This window comes from Convolutriloba macropyga, chromosome 6, assembly GCF_964194025.1.
Source record: "Convolutriloba macropyga chromosome 6, txConMacr16.3, whole genome shotgun sequence".
Taxonomy (NCBI): domain Eukaryota; kingdom Metazoa; phylum Xenacoelomorpha; order Acoela; family Convolutidae; genus Convolutriloba; species Convolutriloba macropyga.
In genome coordinates this window covers 33,093,220-33,110,033 of record NC_134473.1, presented here as the reverse complement: position 1 = coordinate 33,110,033, position 16,814 = coordinate 33,093,220, and the positions used below count along the sequence as shown (strand labels likewise).

The following is a 16,814-nucleotide window of genomic DNA, read 5'->3' as shown; positions in this document are numbered from 1 at the left end:
TGTTGTTAACTGAATTTTTCCCAACCTTGTATTAGCTACTCGGAAGGTATTTTTCCGTCGTTTTGGGTCGATCAATATGTTTTGCGCAAACATGTAAGTGGTATCATTGGACAGCCTGATGTGTGTATATTACTTTAATTTGAGAAGTTTTGAATTTGGTCTGTTTTGATAAATAATTGATGTGCCTGTTTTGCGTAAATTTGACCATTTTTAATCTGATATTACTGAAATTTTATCCCGCATACCTGTTGATTAATCTTTTACACTAAATAATTGGGCGCTGAATTTAGCCAATTGTTGTCATTTTTGATTATTAGTTGCTGGTTTACCTAAATTTGCTTTTTTGAAACAAAGGAGCTTGATGATGTGCGTTTGCACATAAGGCCTCAACTAATCACATCTGAAATCAAGGTTCCGAAATAGAATAAAATATTCTCAGTGAAAAGAGTTTCTTGGAAGAGTAACATTGGAACATTCAGTTTTGAAACAATGAATATCGAATCTTCAACACCTTTGAGTTTGCTTAACGTAATAGATCCTAAGATTGAAATCCTAAGACTAATTCTGAAATATAGCTAACAGTTGACAAATAGCAGACTCATTGAAATTATGAAAGCAAATTGACCGCATGAAAGGAAAGTCCTCTAAAACAAAATACAAATTTGTTTTGTCGCTTTTAGCACAATTTTAAATTTTAGATCTTAAAATATCAGTTCATCGGAAAGGAAGCAATTTTTCAATTGCTCTCAAACAGAGTTTTTGGCATTTATTGTAGTCCTGTGGTCTCTTTTATGCAATTTTTTTGCTTGACCATTTGACTTTTCGTCCTCAAAAACGAGATAAACAGGCAGAGATCGGAGGGCATTGAGTTATCGTTGAGCTTTATAGCTCACTAGTTTTTAAGTATACGGTTTACCGGCCGGAGCGGTTTAAAAGACAAATTTGTGATATGAAGGGTGGTACTTAGAGTTGTACTCCTCCTCAGTTAACCCCTCCCCTCCCCCCCCCCCCCCACACACACTCTCTCTCTCTCTCTCTCTCTCTCTCTCTCTAACCTAAATTAAGTTCTGTAGTTTCTGTTTGCTCTAAAAAGTATGATCTCTTTTTCAGCGCTTATTTACCGCTTGATATGCGGTAAGGCATTGAAACAAACGCTTTTTCCGCCAGTCATTTTTGTATCTTTTATCTCTTGTCTTGCGAAGGAAACATGTGTTGCATGATGTTTCAGGTTACAGTGGACTCTACGGGCCTCATCTGCTACATTCTAATGTTGTTTGCGATGCTCATTGCAGTCTTCATTTGCATCCTCGTCATGCAATGGAGGCTGAACTTGTTCATGGGCATAGCCATGATGATTCTATACGTCGTCTTCTTAGTATTCGCCATTCTCATTGGCCAGGACGTGATGCCGTGTATCTTGGATTAGCGTTAATCACATTGTGTACCCCGAGGAGACATCCAAATATAAACCATCAATCAGTCTCGGCTGTATTTGAAGATTTTTGGGGATTCCTGTTACCTTTTCTTTGCGGATTCTCTCTCACCATCGGAGCTTCTTCAATTCTAAGGAATCATAGAACATAAAAAATGCAAAACTTGCTATTTTGAAACCTATAATGCCGTATAAACTGCAATGATTGCATCCCATTCAGCCACAAACTTCAGAATGGATAAGTTGTGAACGCAGAAAATGCTGAAAACAATCTGGACCAAAAATATTTTTAAAAATCGAAGATTTTGAAGCGCAAAAAGTGGCTTGTTCTACTGTTCTGCTCTATTTCGACGTGTGCACAGTACCAACCGAATCTTGAACGCAACTAACCTTTTTGTGGAGTTCAACTAACTACCAATATCAAGCAGTGAATATTAATTAGCTGTTGCTTAAGTAATTATTTTAATGCACTAAATGGCGTGTTCGAATGTTGTTTATGTATGTCTTCTGTCTTTAAGCAGCTAGTGTTTTGAGTCCTTCTTTGTTCTAGCAAGTCAGTGCTAATTATCAGCAACGTGGGATGTAATTGGGTTGAGCAAGTTTTCAAATCAAAGTGAAAAATTGAGCAGACAAAGCATGGAAATCTGGGCTTTTATTTGATTTGATTAGTGCTTACGGCGCACAGTTTCTTTTAAAACAATCTTTTAGTCTCGATATCAGTGCTGGATTTTTGTTGTGTTCAGTCTTAGTGCATTGGTCATTAAAGTGTGTGCTGTGAGTATACTGACAAAAGGAAGATCGCGATCCTTGCTTTCTGGCTTTACTATTGTGTGCTCCCTATCCCTCTTCCATTACAATGGACTCTGTTTGCTCCTCTTTCGCTCTGAATCACCGATTGCCTTTGTGAGGTTAACGATAACGTAATAGATTTTTCAAAAGCCTTGTTGCTTCTAATTAAATAGACGCGTCGACCTCCTCAAAATTTAAATTTTGCGGATCATTGATTGCGGAGATTGAAAACCTATTTTGATTTTGCGACCTTCCTGAATAATTTTTGTCCATTGGTTAGAATTCAATTTGCACCGATGTTTTAGTGTGTTCTAGTCATAATATATTCACCATTTAAAGAGCACTTACCGATTTATTTCTGTCTGATGACGTGATCGAAAAGAACTACCTAGCAGCCCTCTAATAACCCCTCTAATTGCGTTTAGGAAATATGGCTTTCGCAAAAGGTCCTTCACCACAAATGATGCTAGTTATAATTGTACAATCTACGGTTTAAATGACCTTGCTCCTCCGATATTGTTCTCAAACCATCTCTAATTAAGTTTTGTGCTTCATCGAAATGAATTGGTGTGAACTATCAGGCGAGAACTGAGGTTGTGTTATTTGAAGTCGAAATAAAAGAGATACTAAGACAACCTGTTATTGACCAAAATCCAATTAATATTGATCAGTCTATGCAAATATTCCTTTTACTACTGACTTCAAATGGCTTTTACAACTGCTATAGGCGCAATCGTCACGCTAATTGGATTGATTTGATGACGCTATTCACATAACCTTGCTGGATAAATTTCGTGGGTATTTTGGTTTTGATGCACCTGATCTAGTATTACAAAAAGCAGTAATTACTAAAATCCAATTTGAACGCCGTGCCATTCCAAATCTCTCTTATTTTCTTTCCATAGAATGTTTATTAATTTGAAATGAAAACAACTATTTTTGATAATAAAACTATGTCAAAATCTGTCTTCTAGCACCTGTTGCCTCAGAATGCCACCAATTTGCGGTAAAGAGTTGCTCTCCAACAACAAAGTTTGGAGTAATTATTGCAGTCGTGTGTTTTTAATACAAAATTGTCGCTTGACCCGTTTGATCATTGTTCCGACCCCTCTTGAGTGGGGGGGAACTATATACCCAAATGGGTTTTTTTTTGTTCAATCAATTTTGGCCGATCGATATATTCATCGTAGAGAGTTCAGACTGGTATCATTAGAAAGCTTGTCCAGCGTAGAATATTGAATTAAAAAGATTTTTTTGATTCTCGTTTTTGACAGGGAGATATCGAGGTTTAAACTTTCGAGAAAATAGAGTGAATTCCGTTGATTTCATTCACCTTTTTTCGGAATTTTTGATTAAAATTTCGCCAATTTTGATAAAATTTAATAAAATTTTTCCAGAAAATGTTGTTGTTTTTACGTTTAAAGACAAAAAATATTGTCGGCTATTTTCAATGATTTTTTTGTCACAAATTCCGGCTAAATATTTCACAAAATTCAGACTTTTTCATCAAAAACAGCACGAAATAGGTTTCTTTAGTCCACTCTGATTAATTTTGCAGGAAGCGCACACCCAAAAACCACTAACACGATCTTTGTAGACTGAAAAGGGGGCTAATTCCACTTCAACTTCCGTTGAGAGTGCTCTGTAAATAAAAATTTGCCGTTGTTTGCTAACTTTATTCGTTGATTATCAAAAACGCAGCATTTATTTTTGATTTTTTAGCTAACAAAATATCTATATCAATGACATTCCAAATATAAAATAATCCTAATGGACAATCAGCATTAGCAGGACTAGTTCTGTACCAATCTTGGACCGTTACAGTCCAAAAATAATTAGGATTGTCGTCAGTCGGTTTTTTATTAAAAAAATCGATCTTTTTTATATTAATTAAATAACAGAACATTTCAAATCAAAGCTCACTAGTGACAGGTCCTATTGGCTTCCTAATTAGCTAGAAATTCATTTATCTAGTTGATTGCTTGATTGGCTTTTCCCGGAAGAGTGGATAAGCCGATGTTCTGATATTAGAAGATAGATAATGGCTTTGAAAACAATTGTTTTCCAAAATGAAAAAAAAAAACATTTAATTTTCGCAATTTTGTTCCTTTTGTTGTCTGTTTGTTACCTGGTCTCGTTAATTAATGGTTAAAGATGACATTATTTTTGTCAGCGGAAGGTGTCCAAAGGGATTGGTGTCACAAAATCTAATGTTTCTAAAGAATTCGTTATGACTTTACTGGCTTCGACACAGGTTTTTCACAAAAAACGTAAATTAATATTTGGTTTTTGTCATATTTGACGTTCTTTTTGTAGACGTAAGACATATTCTTGATAATTGAGGGTCTCAAGGGCTTCTTTTGGAAGAATGGACGAACCTACTCAAATTTTTCATTTTGTTATTAATGGCTTTTATGTCTTGGGAAATAAATTTTTTTCGAAAAAAAACAAGTATTACATAATTTTGCACTTTTTGTCTAATTGTTGCTTATTTTCATTAATGAGCGGCCACATAATACATTATCGGTGTTCGACGAAGGTGCAAATGAACATGTTTTGGGGGCCAAATTGTGGCTTTAAGGCTTCAAAGCATTTTCTGGCAAGTTTTGTTTGATTTTTAGTTTGTTGTCTATTTGTTGTTCTTTTTGTAACTGCATAAAAAATTGAATACCAAGAGTTCTTAATTCATTTCTGTAGAAGCATTGGTAATTGTAAACCTATGGGATATTTTAGTTGATTTTTAATGGTTCTCATTACTTTGAAATGAATTGTTTTTTTTTTAAATTCAGCGAATTTTCTAACTTTAACGTTTCTGTTCTTTTTTGTCTAATTGTTACCAAGCTTTATTATGAACTGGTGAATAACCATTTTTTCTGGTGAATTACAAGTCATTTTGTCTATTTTCAGTTTTATCTGACGCTATTTTGACTTTGTTATTAAGTTTTGTTTTTTAAAACGGACATAAATTTTTTGATGTAATTAATGTTTGTTGTTGTTGTTTGATTTTGCCGTTCGTCTTCGTTCGCTTTCTTAATATCGGCATATCTCATCAATCTAATGCATAATTTTTTACGCCACTGAGTTATTTGCTTTGGAGGCTATCTTTTCGTTCATACACCAGTTTTTTTTTTGAAAAGTACTTGAATTTTTTCTGTTTTTCCATCTGTTCCTCGTTTGGTAGATAATTATGCCAAAATTGTGGATGAGCGGGGTCGGAACCTTATGCGCGATCGCACATTACCGAGCCGCCTTGTTTGTTCTAGAATAGTGTTTTGCTCTCATGAACGATTTGACTTTTCGACCTGAGAAACTGGTAAAGGTCATGGGTGGGCATCAGGTCTCTATTTAGCTTTATTTGAGCCTTTGTAGTCTCTGAATATATGGATCACCAAAGCTGCTAAGGAAGCAGAACTTCACGCTTTGAAGGGAAATTTGAATTTTGGGAGGTTTGGACATCTCCCCCAAATATATACCTGCCACTCCCAATTATCTGCCGTCCACCCGTCTCTTACCCAATCTCTTTTGTTTTTCCAATCTCTGTGGCATATTTAAAAAGTTCAAATCAATTAGTGTAAAAGGTCACTCAAGAAGTCAAACACAGGGATGCGTGTGTTTTTTATTTAATTTTTTTTTTTTGCTTTTCAACGTTTTTGCCCCATTGTTTTAGAACAGTCTTTGACTTCGTGTGACCTTTTCACGCCTCTTTTTTTCACTCCAAAGTAAAGTTTGTTAAAAGTTTTTTTTAAAGAAAAACCAATAAAACCTAATCACAAGGAATTGATAGCCGAGTCGTTCATGCTTCTGTCGAGAACTCCGGACGTCGCGGGTTTGAATCAAACCTGAGCGGATGTTTTTGCACCCATAAACAAAAACTTATCTAGGCTACAGCAGCCCTTGAATTAAATTGTCCCAACTGTCGTTCGAGAGCAATTTGTCCGATGTTAGTCGGTTTATGGTTAATAATTATTTTTTGGGATATATAAATAATAGGGTGAAATGAAACTTCGATTTCTTTCCTTGAATCAAATAAGAAATGTTTATTTTCCGGTTGTAACAAAAATATTTTGAATTTTGAATTCAGTGACATTGGCATTACAGGTTACAAATATTATTGACACAAAAATTGACTCAAAATTGACGAAATAATTACTACCGTTGTATTTGAATCCCTATTAAGGTCCAATTGACAAAGAAAAAGCACTCAGAGTTAAAAACCGGTCTTCGGGTTAATAATCCGAGTTGGTGGGGGTTTCCTAAAGTGTTCGAAAATTGGTTTCCTTGTTTTAATTTTTTAGTGGTCTTAAGCTCTAATACTTGAAGCAAGTTATTGCCCTCGCCTGAGGAAGCTACAATTAAAACCTTCCCCTCTTCGCTGAAGCAACTTACAACCCACCTGTCGTTCGAGAACAATTCGTCTTACCTCAATAGGTTATGATCATAAGTTCGATTCTTTCCACAATAATCGAAATTATGAGCGAGCTTTCGCCCTTAGCGTTAAACTATGCAAGTTATTGTCCTCCTCTTTAAGAATAACCCATGCTCGAGGAGAAAATTAATAATTTGTTGGGCTATAATCCCCCGAGTGCTAGCTGGGCACTCGGGGGATTATAGCCCATCGGGGGATTATAGCCCAAAATATTCTGCATTTTCCAGTTTTGAGGAAAACTGAATTTTGAAATCTTGAAAAGTATTGTTTCATTTCATAGCTTTTGTAATTTAGTATAATTGAGGAAAATAGGCTACAAAGTTGCCGCCAAGATCGGTAAACAATTTACAGTAATTTTCAGGTCATATTTACATATATGCCCAATTTTCCTCGTCTTCGTGTGTTTTGTTGTTTTTTTATGTCAATACCAATGATGGCAAATAATATTAATTGTTAAGATGATGATGAGTGTTTTTCGCTTGGTTATTCCGAACCCACTTGTTGGGAGAGGAACTATATGCTCAAATGTTTTTTTATTCTGTCAATTTTGGCCCAGTGATGCATTTATCGCGGAGAGTTAGTTGTAAGTGGTATCACGAGAAAGCCCGTCCAGCCTAGTGTGTGAAATTAAAAAGCTTTTTCAAATTTTCGTCTTTTTCGAGGAGGTATCGAGGTTTAAAATTGGTGAACATTTCAGTTTTTGCACTGATTGTGTTAACATTTTTGGTCTCTTTTAATTGTTTTTGATAATTTATGCCCGGTTATCTTTTCATTTTTGAATATTTGGGGTGTTTAGAAGCAATAAAGAGGCTATTTTTTTGTCTCTTGGTGGTTTTTTTAGAGTAAAGCAATTTTGATTTGGATGTAATTTTTTTGGTTTTGGTCATTTTTTGTTTATATTTTGTGCGGCCATTTGTCAGCTGTTTTGGGTTTTTCTCTTTTGACTTTCTGGTGAAATATATTGAATGCAATGCGTTTGTTTTAATGGTGATTGTATGCAGTTCTCTGATGTGGTCTCTGGGTAACTAATAAATCCGTTTGAACACTTGTGGATCGAAAGTTTCACTGAACGTTTTCGTCTTATAGACCATTATCAGAATCTAAAACAGTTTTGACATACAAATCTAAAATCTTTCTATAAAAATAGCACCTTTCAGGATATTAATTTATTGACTTTGACACCAAAATTTTTCATAAAAATTCTACCAAATTTTGTTGTATCTATGTTCTTTTTGTTGTCTTTTTTTTTACTCCCAAAACTGACAGGTATCACCGAAATCTAATAGAACCTAAATAATGTTCAGGCTTTAAAACTATTTGTTTTAATAAAAATTAATTTTCCTCAAAATTTGCTTTCTTTTACTGTTCTTATATTGTATTGATGCTTAGTCCCAATGATGAGCGGCCTGATTGTTTTAACGAGGTCTTAAAAGTCTGAACATTATCCTTCTTTTTAGTTTGTCATATTTAATACTTTGAATCTCCGTTTTTTTCTAAAAAAATTTTTACAAAATTTTGACTTGGTTTAATTTTCTTTTTATGTAATTCTTTCAGAGCTTTAGTAACAAAAAGTTTCAATAGTTTCAGAAGTGCAAAAAAAGATGCATGTCGATTGCTCTGGATTATAGTTAATGGTTCTTTGATTGGATACTAAATGATTTCAAAAACATAAGATTTGTTCTGATTAGTTTTTTTTATAGATTTTGTTCTTTTTTATGTTTTGCCCATCTATCTTTTCAGTAAATGCTTTTTAAGTTGATTATGATTCCCATTTGAATCCAAATTTTTCTTTCAATTGATGGCTAATCACAGATATAATTTTTACGCCATTTAATTTTGTAAAAATTTGTAGAATTTGTCCATATTTGGTTTTCACTCGTCTGTTCTTTTTTGTTAGATTCGGACGTTCAATTAGGTTTTGAAATTTTCTCTGAGATTGTATTTAGTTTTTAACTTTTAACATCAAAATTTGTAAGAAATTGGGGTTTGACTGATTTTCTTTTTTTGCACGTGGTTTTATGTTTTGATAAATAATTTGTTAGAACACACTTTGGATGAGCTCCAAGAACAAACATGGCATGAGTCACTCACGACTTAGTTTTTGATTTTCAATCTTGGGTGACCTCTATTCGAATTTGGATTCCCAGTTTATATAAGTATGTGAGTGCAGAGGTCGTTTTAATTAATAGCTGCACTCGCTTATAAATCTAAATTTACCTGAAGAATTGCGGTAGAGATGATTTAATGTCTGTCGTTCAGTTTCCTCGATTGCTTCTTCGAGTGAAATGATAGAATTTTATCTCATTGGTATGAACCTTTCTTGTGTAGACGTCTGTTCTTATTTTAGGAATCTATCGAAGTTTAAATAAAATTTGATCTACTTTTTTAGAGACAGTCTATCTCTGCATCAGTAAAATGGGTAGACAATTGAAAGAAGATTTCGGATGAGAGGGATTGTAACACTATGTGCAATTGCACATTAACGGGACTCCTTGTTGATTTTTGTCTGACAATGGGAATATCTGATTTAAAAGCAGAACAACAGAAATAAGACAATGATAAAGTAAGTTCTTAATGAAATGTGTGAAAATAATTTTGTCTCGCTAATTACGTTCAATGACTCTGTTAATCAGCCGAATTAGCGCTAGTTTTTTCTGTACTCCTGTGTTCTTTGGATAACGAGATTCTGCGTCGTGATATATTTATGGATACTTCGACGGTTCTTGGCATTGTTGTCATTGTGTTAATCTGTGAGGACAAAAAAATTTAACTGTGTTTGTCCAACTAAATTCAGTTTTTAACTATCAGTTTGTGGCAGTTCAATATTGCTAGAAACTAAAGCTTTTATTGTGTAAATTTGATATCGTCTCTCGTTAGTTCTTATAAACTAGAGACTGTATAGAATTTTTCAACCATTTCTTGTTCTATTCGAATTGATATCTACCATAAGAAATGGCAACAGCTGGTCTACTTTTTGGTTTTCTTAGTTTAGGGACGCATGAACGTGCGCTGATTCACTGATGGTTCACTAATTATCCTTTTGTTCCTATATTTGTCCATTTGTTTGTGCCATTTTTGTTTCTTAATTTTTCCTGAATGTTTCTGTTAAACTTCAGCTTTCTACGTGACTAAGGGCTCTATATCAAATATTGCCTGTCTCTGCAGATCTGAAGACCTCAATTTTCATGCAAAACTTGTCATTTTTCCGTCCTGGTATTTTTCTGTTGTTCAAATTGTTGAATTTTTGATGATCAAAATGGTATATATATATTTTTGCTATTTTGGGGCAAAATGTACTTGGTATTGTAAATTTATCTGTGTTAGAAGACTGAACATTTTCAAAATTTGGGCTCGAAAAACCTCACTTCATTTTTATGTTTTTATTATCACAATTATATTTTATACCGAATTTTAACAGAGCTTGTTGAAGAAAACACTGTCGCCAAAATAGTTTAAGTGCACCTTTAAAGCGAGACATAGTTTGATTCTTATCTGGGCTGCTCTTTTTTAATGTTTTCATTCTTTTTCCTAAATTGATCTTCTAAATTCAGTGATGACTGTCAAGAGTTATTTGTTTTGTCATGTACTTCGTTCAATTTCGAGAATGGTTACTGGGCTGCGTTGGTCAGGTCAAGATTATTGAAATTCTTGTTTGTTTCATAATATCATCATCTACCTAGCATATTCTAATTTTACTTTGAAAGTTTTTCTTTTTTCTCTGAAAACCAATTCAGTTTCAGAAACAAGCATAGTATAATCGATGCTCTTCTTGAACTATGAACTATAATAGGTTTTAGCATGGATCTAACAAAAGATTTTGATACAAGTAATCATTCAATACTACCAGAGATAATTAAAAACATGGAATTAGTGGAAATTGTCTGAATGGGTTCAGATCCTATTTAGGAAACAGAAACCAACGAGTTCTTGTTAATGACGCTTCGCAATGGTGTAAACTGAATTGTGGTGTACAACAAGAATATTTTACTTCCTCTTTTGTTTCTCATATACATTTATTACCTACCATTAGTTTGCAAAGGTGTTGAAGTCATTCTTTTTGTTGATAAACAAACGTAGAAGCTGGTGCTTCACCTCAAAAAAACTTTGCAGCTTGATCTTTAGTTAGTTCGCGCCAATTTAGAAATTCATTTCAGTCAGTGATATAAAAACTGAGCCACTTTGTAAATATCCTGGGGCTTTAATAGGTTAAAGGGCCGCTTTCCAGCTCATATCAATCATGTCAAGAAGCAATTAAGAAAACAATGCGGTTTTCTTTCAAAATTGACATTGTGCCGACGTCTCAGTTAATCAGTTACAACAACAACAACATAACACCAATTATTTAATACGGTGCTTCAGCGTCTTGTTGCTGCAGCTATTCCGCACTTAAAGCAATTCTTCTATAGAAGAAGACTTTCCTTAAGACATTCCTAAGTAAGACATTTTCCTTATTAACTGTTCCTTTATGAATTAATCACATTTTCAAGTCCTTAATTGGTTTTCAAAAGAGTGGTTTTGCAATAACTGAAAAATTCTTGGATGCAATTTGTAATAGAAGATCTCCATGATCTTGTTTTTTTTCCACGTTGTTTGTATGTAAATCTTTATACAGCAACGAAATTAATTTTTTCTTTCTGTTACCCGAATGGCTTTTATTTAGACGCCAGCGTTCTTCTTTCAGTTTTTTTACCGTTCCTTTTACTATTCGTTCTGATGGCGTATATCGGCACCTTGCGCCGCAATTGACTTTATCTTATTTTGATCAATTTTTCAATTGATGGAATTACAGATTTAATTTCGAGTTAACGCAATTTTTAATGACTCTTAGTTATGCTTGTCAATAAATATATTAAACTAGCATTTAACATAATTAACTAGAATTCGAAGACTATATTACATTTTTCTTTTAAAAAATAGGTTGTCAGACGCACTGTTGTTCAATCGGGACTATTTTCCAACGTAACACTAGCTTCGTTTAGTTTCCCACATAAAACTCGAACGTTTAACGGTTGTTTTATCGCACGCATTTTCATAATTTTCACGTTGCTTTAGCTTTTGGAAATTGGATCACTATACTCGATCAAGACTTCACTTGATCAATCTCCTTTCGTTAGCTACCTCTCTCTAGAATTAAAAGTTTTTTAAAGACTACTTGTGTATTGCAGTAAATATATTTCCGCTCGTTCTGAAGTTTGAAATTGGAACTTTCTATAAGATGGTTAGAATTATTTATGTATGGTCTTTTTGAAAGAGCATACTTTCTCAGAAAGGTTTTAAAAAGAAAAAGCGATTCTTAGCTAGTTTGCATGCAGTTTACTGCTGTTTGGTCTAATCCAGTGAAAGCTAAGATCATGCTGGACGTTTCTAGTTAAATTTTTCTTCCTGATTCAACCCATGTATACTTTTTTTCCCAGTGAACTGCAGGCTGTTATTATAATTGTGCGCGCTTTTTCAAGTATGCAATATTTGATGTTCTAACAATTTTGTATTCTTAGACTTAATTTGTTCTTTTTAGATTGTGAATATGTTAAATGGATGTAAATATTGGTAATATTTCTTGAGAAAAGAAACCAAGTTTCCTGATTATCCGTTCGACAGGGAGTAGAGCTCATTCCATTAAAGTGAGGATGGACGAATCAAACAAGAGTGAAACGAAAGGAGCGGACGCAGCTAACTCAAATGAAAAGGTATATTTAGTTGATAAATTAGCTGTTACTTCATTTGAAAGAGATTCCCTTTATGCGAATCGAATATTTTGTAATGATTTATAGGACCGCAGAGGACTCTTGTTGTCTCATGGAACAGTTTTGTGTTTAACAGCAAATACTATTTGACAAAAATTCGGAAACGTGTTTTTTGTTTTGCTGGGCTTAAGTCCTCTTTTTCCAAAAAGTTTGTTGAGGATGGCTATCTGTAACATCGGCTATTCTGCATTCGTGATAAAAAATACTTCTGATATGAATTGCGCAAAAAATTTCAGTATTTCGTTGAATTTAAGAAAATAAATTTGTATGATAGCATGTAGTAGGTGTTAAGAATTCAGCTACATGGTTTATTTACGCTACTCCAATTGATTAAATTTTGAAACTCAGGGCAAAGCTCTACGTATGCAGTTCGCATTGTGTATCAAGATCAAACTGAGCGACAGGTGTTCAAACAGGAACTAGCCGTCTGTTCGTTTGTACTGAGTCTAAGAATAAGGAAGTTTAATTATCGTTGACTAACATTAGAAAACTTTATTGATTTAGATAAACTGAATGTACTCAACCTATGATAAATTAGCCTGCGTAAACCCTTAAGTAAAACAAATTCACGTGGTAGCATCAGAAATACTGGCTGCTGATTGCCTTTGAAGTTTTATCGAACGCTGTTCACTGTCAGCCGCAATTACAATTATGTATGTTGTACAGGAAGACGTAATCGAGCCTCTTGACCTATCGGAAGTTGACGACCGTCCAGATGCTGTCCAAGAAGCCGCATCATCATCAGCTAAGCACAAGGGGGATATTCAGTTCGACTTGCAAGATGATGAGGGAAAAGCCCAAGAGAGCCCAAGGGCTCCCCTTTTTGTTGCAGGTTGATATAAATTATCTTAGTGATCTAAATTGATATAAATTATCAATACATCTTGAAGATTATTGGTTAAGAGAAAGCCAACATATATAAGCTGAGCATGTGATAGTCTGAATCGGAAATTGGTTTGTCTAATTATAGCTGCAAGCTGAGAGAGGATATATTTCGGTACCTTTGGTATTCACAATTCAAAGAATTTGAATAATTTTGCAACACTGTCTTTTTACGACTCGACGAACACTATCGGAGGAGTGTATTTTTGTTTTTGCATGAATTTTGTTTGAGTGAATTTTAAGCAGGAAAAGAAGCGCGTGAAAAAGATTGTTGTGAAACCCGAAGATCGTATTGAAAGCAGAAATTGTAGCCAAAAATGTTCTCCTATAGCGCCAACATAATGGACACTTCTTGACGCTCGAGAACTTGTCGGAACAAAAATTGCTCAACCCGTAATTTATTATATCTATTATTGGAAGTAGAATGTCAGGTCAATTTTGATCAGCCTGTATTGACTGAACAAAAAGCATACGTTTTGAATATACAGCTCCTGAGTTGGAGTTGTCACAATTAATGTTTCGATATCGATTTTTTTGCAGATGTTCGATAATTAATGCACAATACACTCCTTTAATTCTAGCCTTCCGTTCTCGCCTGCTTTGGAAAGAGATCATAGAGTTAATCGTGACATAAAAAATGATCAATAAGGATATAAAGTTTTATATCTATTGGATGATTGTAGGTCGTTCTCCACGCTACGTCAATCAGTCACCCAGGAAAGGAGATCCGGGAACCTTGATATACGAGGCCACATCATCTGGTGGACATTCTCCAAGCAACATCTCCCCTAGAGTACAACTATTTCCGGGTGCTGCCAATGTAGGTGCTTCTCAACATTCGCCAGTTCCAGTTGTTGGATCGCCAGGTATGAAATAAATACTTCTTTCAGTGATCTTTCAGTCGATAGCAGGTCGGCGTACTATGCGGATTTAAGAAAGCAGAATCAATCTGTCTTATCGAGAAGCGAAAGCTTATCTGTTGGTTATATCTCGTGGAAGAATTGAAAATGCCGTTACAACTAGTAACACAGAAGTTCATTGAGGGAGCAATTGAAATTTAGAACAAATGAGATTGTGATAAATCAAACCTTGATTTAAAATTTTACGATCCCTAATATGTTAATATGTCTCATTTATGGTAGCTATATTAATTTATGAGCTATAAATGGTGAGTGAACGATATTTTTTCTCGTCTAGGAACAGGCAATGTAATGATGTCCCCGCTTCGGTTTGGACAATCGCCTGTCAGTATGTCACCGCCTGGGGGCCAGCAATCGCTGGAGGAGCTGATGAGGGCAGCAGAGGCAGCATCCAATTACAAACTGGCACACGACATTGCCACTGACTCGGACTTCAAACTCAGTCCCAGACAAATTGATCCTAACAGGTTTATTAACATCAGTTAATCCTTTTTTTGATATTCTCTTGGTTTATTAATAGCCCACCTCATCTTCTCAGCCGGCTATTATAACGCTCCTATTTTTACAATTCAAAGAATTTTTACAATTCAAAGAATTTGAATTGTTTTGGGGCGCTGTCTTTTTTTTACAATTCAAAGAATTTGAATTGTATTGGGGCGCTGTCTTTTTTTTTAAGATCTGTTCACACATTTTCATGATTTTTGAAGTCAAATTGGAGTAGTGATTTTGGTCACGCCGAAACAGGAAATGGAGCGAAAAAGCGAGTGGTTTTGCGGCGTGAATTTTTTTCGCTCTAATTTTAAAGTAGAGTGAGAAAATGGTGTTTGAACAAAAGTTCGGTTTATCGGTAGTGGTTTTTTGTTCACATGCGGCAGTTTCACTCTGATTTTTACTGTTTTTTCGATTTTTTGGATCGAATTTTTTTCTCAATGGTTTTCCCAATCCATTCACAGCTCATTCTAGGCCTAGTTTTTTGTTTGAAATAAATTTTCATTTCTCGCTAGTGGTTTTTTGTTCAAATGCGGCATTTTGACATTGATTTTCAGTTTTTTTCTTATTTTTTGATCTGATTTTTTTAAAATGGTTGTCTCAATCCACTCATAGTCCGTTCTTGGTCTAGTTTTTCTGTTTAGTCAATGAAAATTCTTTGAATTGTACTATGTTTTCGTCGAATAAAAAATGTTTCGCTTTACCTCATTTTGCCGCTTTTTCAACATTTTGCGTGATATCTTTTTGACTTCTCTAGGCTAGTTTCTCTCTTCTCTCATTCTGCTAAAAGTGATTTTGAGCATTAGTTGCTCAGCAAAGCAATTCAAAATGAACAGAGTCAGTATAAAAAATTGAAGTCAGAAGTAGAAACGGGATAAACCCATAAAGCCCAATTTTAGATGCCCGCTATTTGAACGTCGTTCCTATAAGTCTTAGTTACCATCTCTAATGCTTATTGGTATTGATAGTAGCCCCTGTAGCCTCTCTCTAAGAAACAGAAGTACGTTGTGTTCAACTACGAAATGCCATCAAAATAAATCGGACTTGAAAAATGTTTTTGTACAAAAATCTTTTTTTTCAATATCTTCTGTTCTTTCAATCCCAATCATGCTTATTGGAGTCAACGGCGGCTATTTTCCGGCAATCTGCCGGGTATGTTAATATTTCTGTGGAAAATTTCACAATGCAATGAATTTTTACATTTTTTGCCCGTTGCTAGTTCACCCAGTCAGCGTGATTGGCGCTAAGGGTATGTTTAACGACTGATTTTTTTTGTTGAATTATTTTTTGTCGAACTATTAGGTGGTGCATCTCGTGTCTTCGTCGATTTTTATTTGCTCCTTATTTTTTTGTCGAACTATTAGGTGGTGCATCTCGTGTCTTCGTCGATTTTTATTTGCTCCTATCCCACATAGTAGAGGAAGAAACTATATGCTCAATTGGGTTTAGTGAATTTTGGTCGACCGATATATTTGACATGAAAAGACATGAGATGTATCATTAAAAAAAACCATCGAGCGTAGAATTGTAAAATAAAAAGAATTTTCTTTTCAAGATTTGTCTCTTTCGAGGAGTTATCAGGGTTTAAAGTTTTTGTGAACATTCGCCATTTTACAGTAATTTTCTTCACATTTAGCGTAATTTTCGACCCGTTTTGGATATTTTTTGCCCAATATGTTACTAAAGCGACAAGTTCATGTTGTCATTAAGGGCGTGACCGAATAGCGAGGAGTTTGATATTAGTCTCCTTGTGGTTTTTACAACAGAAAGAATGTGGATTATATTGGCAAGCCATCTCTTTATGGTCTTTGCTTTTTTTCAACGTAAATGACAAAACAAATTGAAGCAGTGAGATGGGTCTAGCCAGAATAGTTAAGGAAGCAAATGAATGAGTTGTCGCGAAGTGTAACTCTTTTTTGAAAGTGCTTCGATGGTTGAGAGAGGTTTTTTACTTCAACAAAGTGATGAGAGAATTTTCTTTTCGCGTGTGGCAATTGACTGCTATTTTTCTGCAAATAGTTTCAAAACTGATACATTTGTTCTAATGATGCATAGATGCTTCTTTTTGAACTGATTAATGGACAGCAGATGATATTTATGGCTTTGACTCTGTTTTCATGGATTTTTCGCTC

General features: G+C 34.6%; 2 protein-coding genes across 8 annotated transcripts in view; both read left to right on the top strand.

The window, feature by feature from the left end:
* LOC142341626 (sodium/potassium/calcium exchanger 2-like) overlaps positions 1-3,183 on the top strand; it is a 75,862-nt gene extending 72,679 nt beyond the window's left edge. For all 7 annotated transcript variants that reach the window (XM_075392727.1, XM_075392720.1, XM_075392724.1 and 4 more), the window contains exon 7: positions 1,229-3,183. In XM_075392727.1, coding sequence (XP_075248842.1) covers positions 1,229-1,426 — 198 coding nt within the window. In that variant the 3' untranslated portion in view covers positions 1,427-3,183. The remainder of the gene's footprint in view (positions 1-1,228) is intronic.
* Positions 3,184-12,165: 8,982 nt separating this feature from the next.
* LOC142341625 (T-complex protein 11-like protein 1) overlaps positions 12,166-16,814 on the top strand; it is a 43,424-nt gene continuing 38,775 nt past the window's right edge. Inside the window, exons 1-4 of the mRNA XM_075392719.1 lie at positions 12,166-12,334; positions 13,058-13,223; positions 13,957-14,139; positions 14,471-14,660. Coding sequence (XP_075248834.1) covers positions 12,275-12,334; positions 13,058-13,223; positions 13,957-14,139; positions 14,471-14,660 — 599 coding nt within the window. The 5' untranslated portion in view covers positions 12,166-12,274. The remainder of the gene's footprint in view (positions 12,335-13,057; positions 13,224-13,956; positions 14,140-14,470; positions 14,661-16,814) is intronic.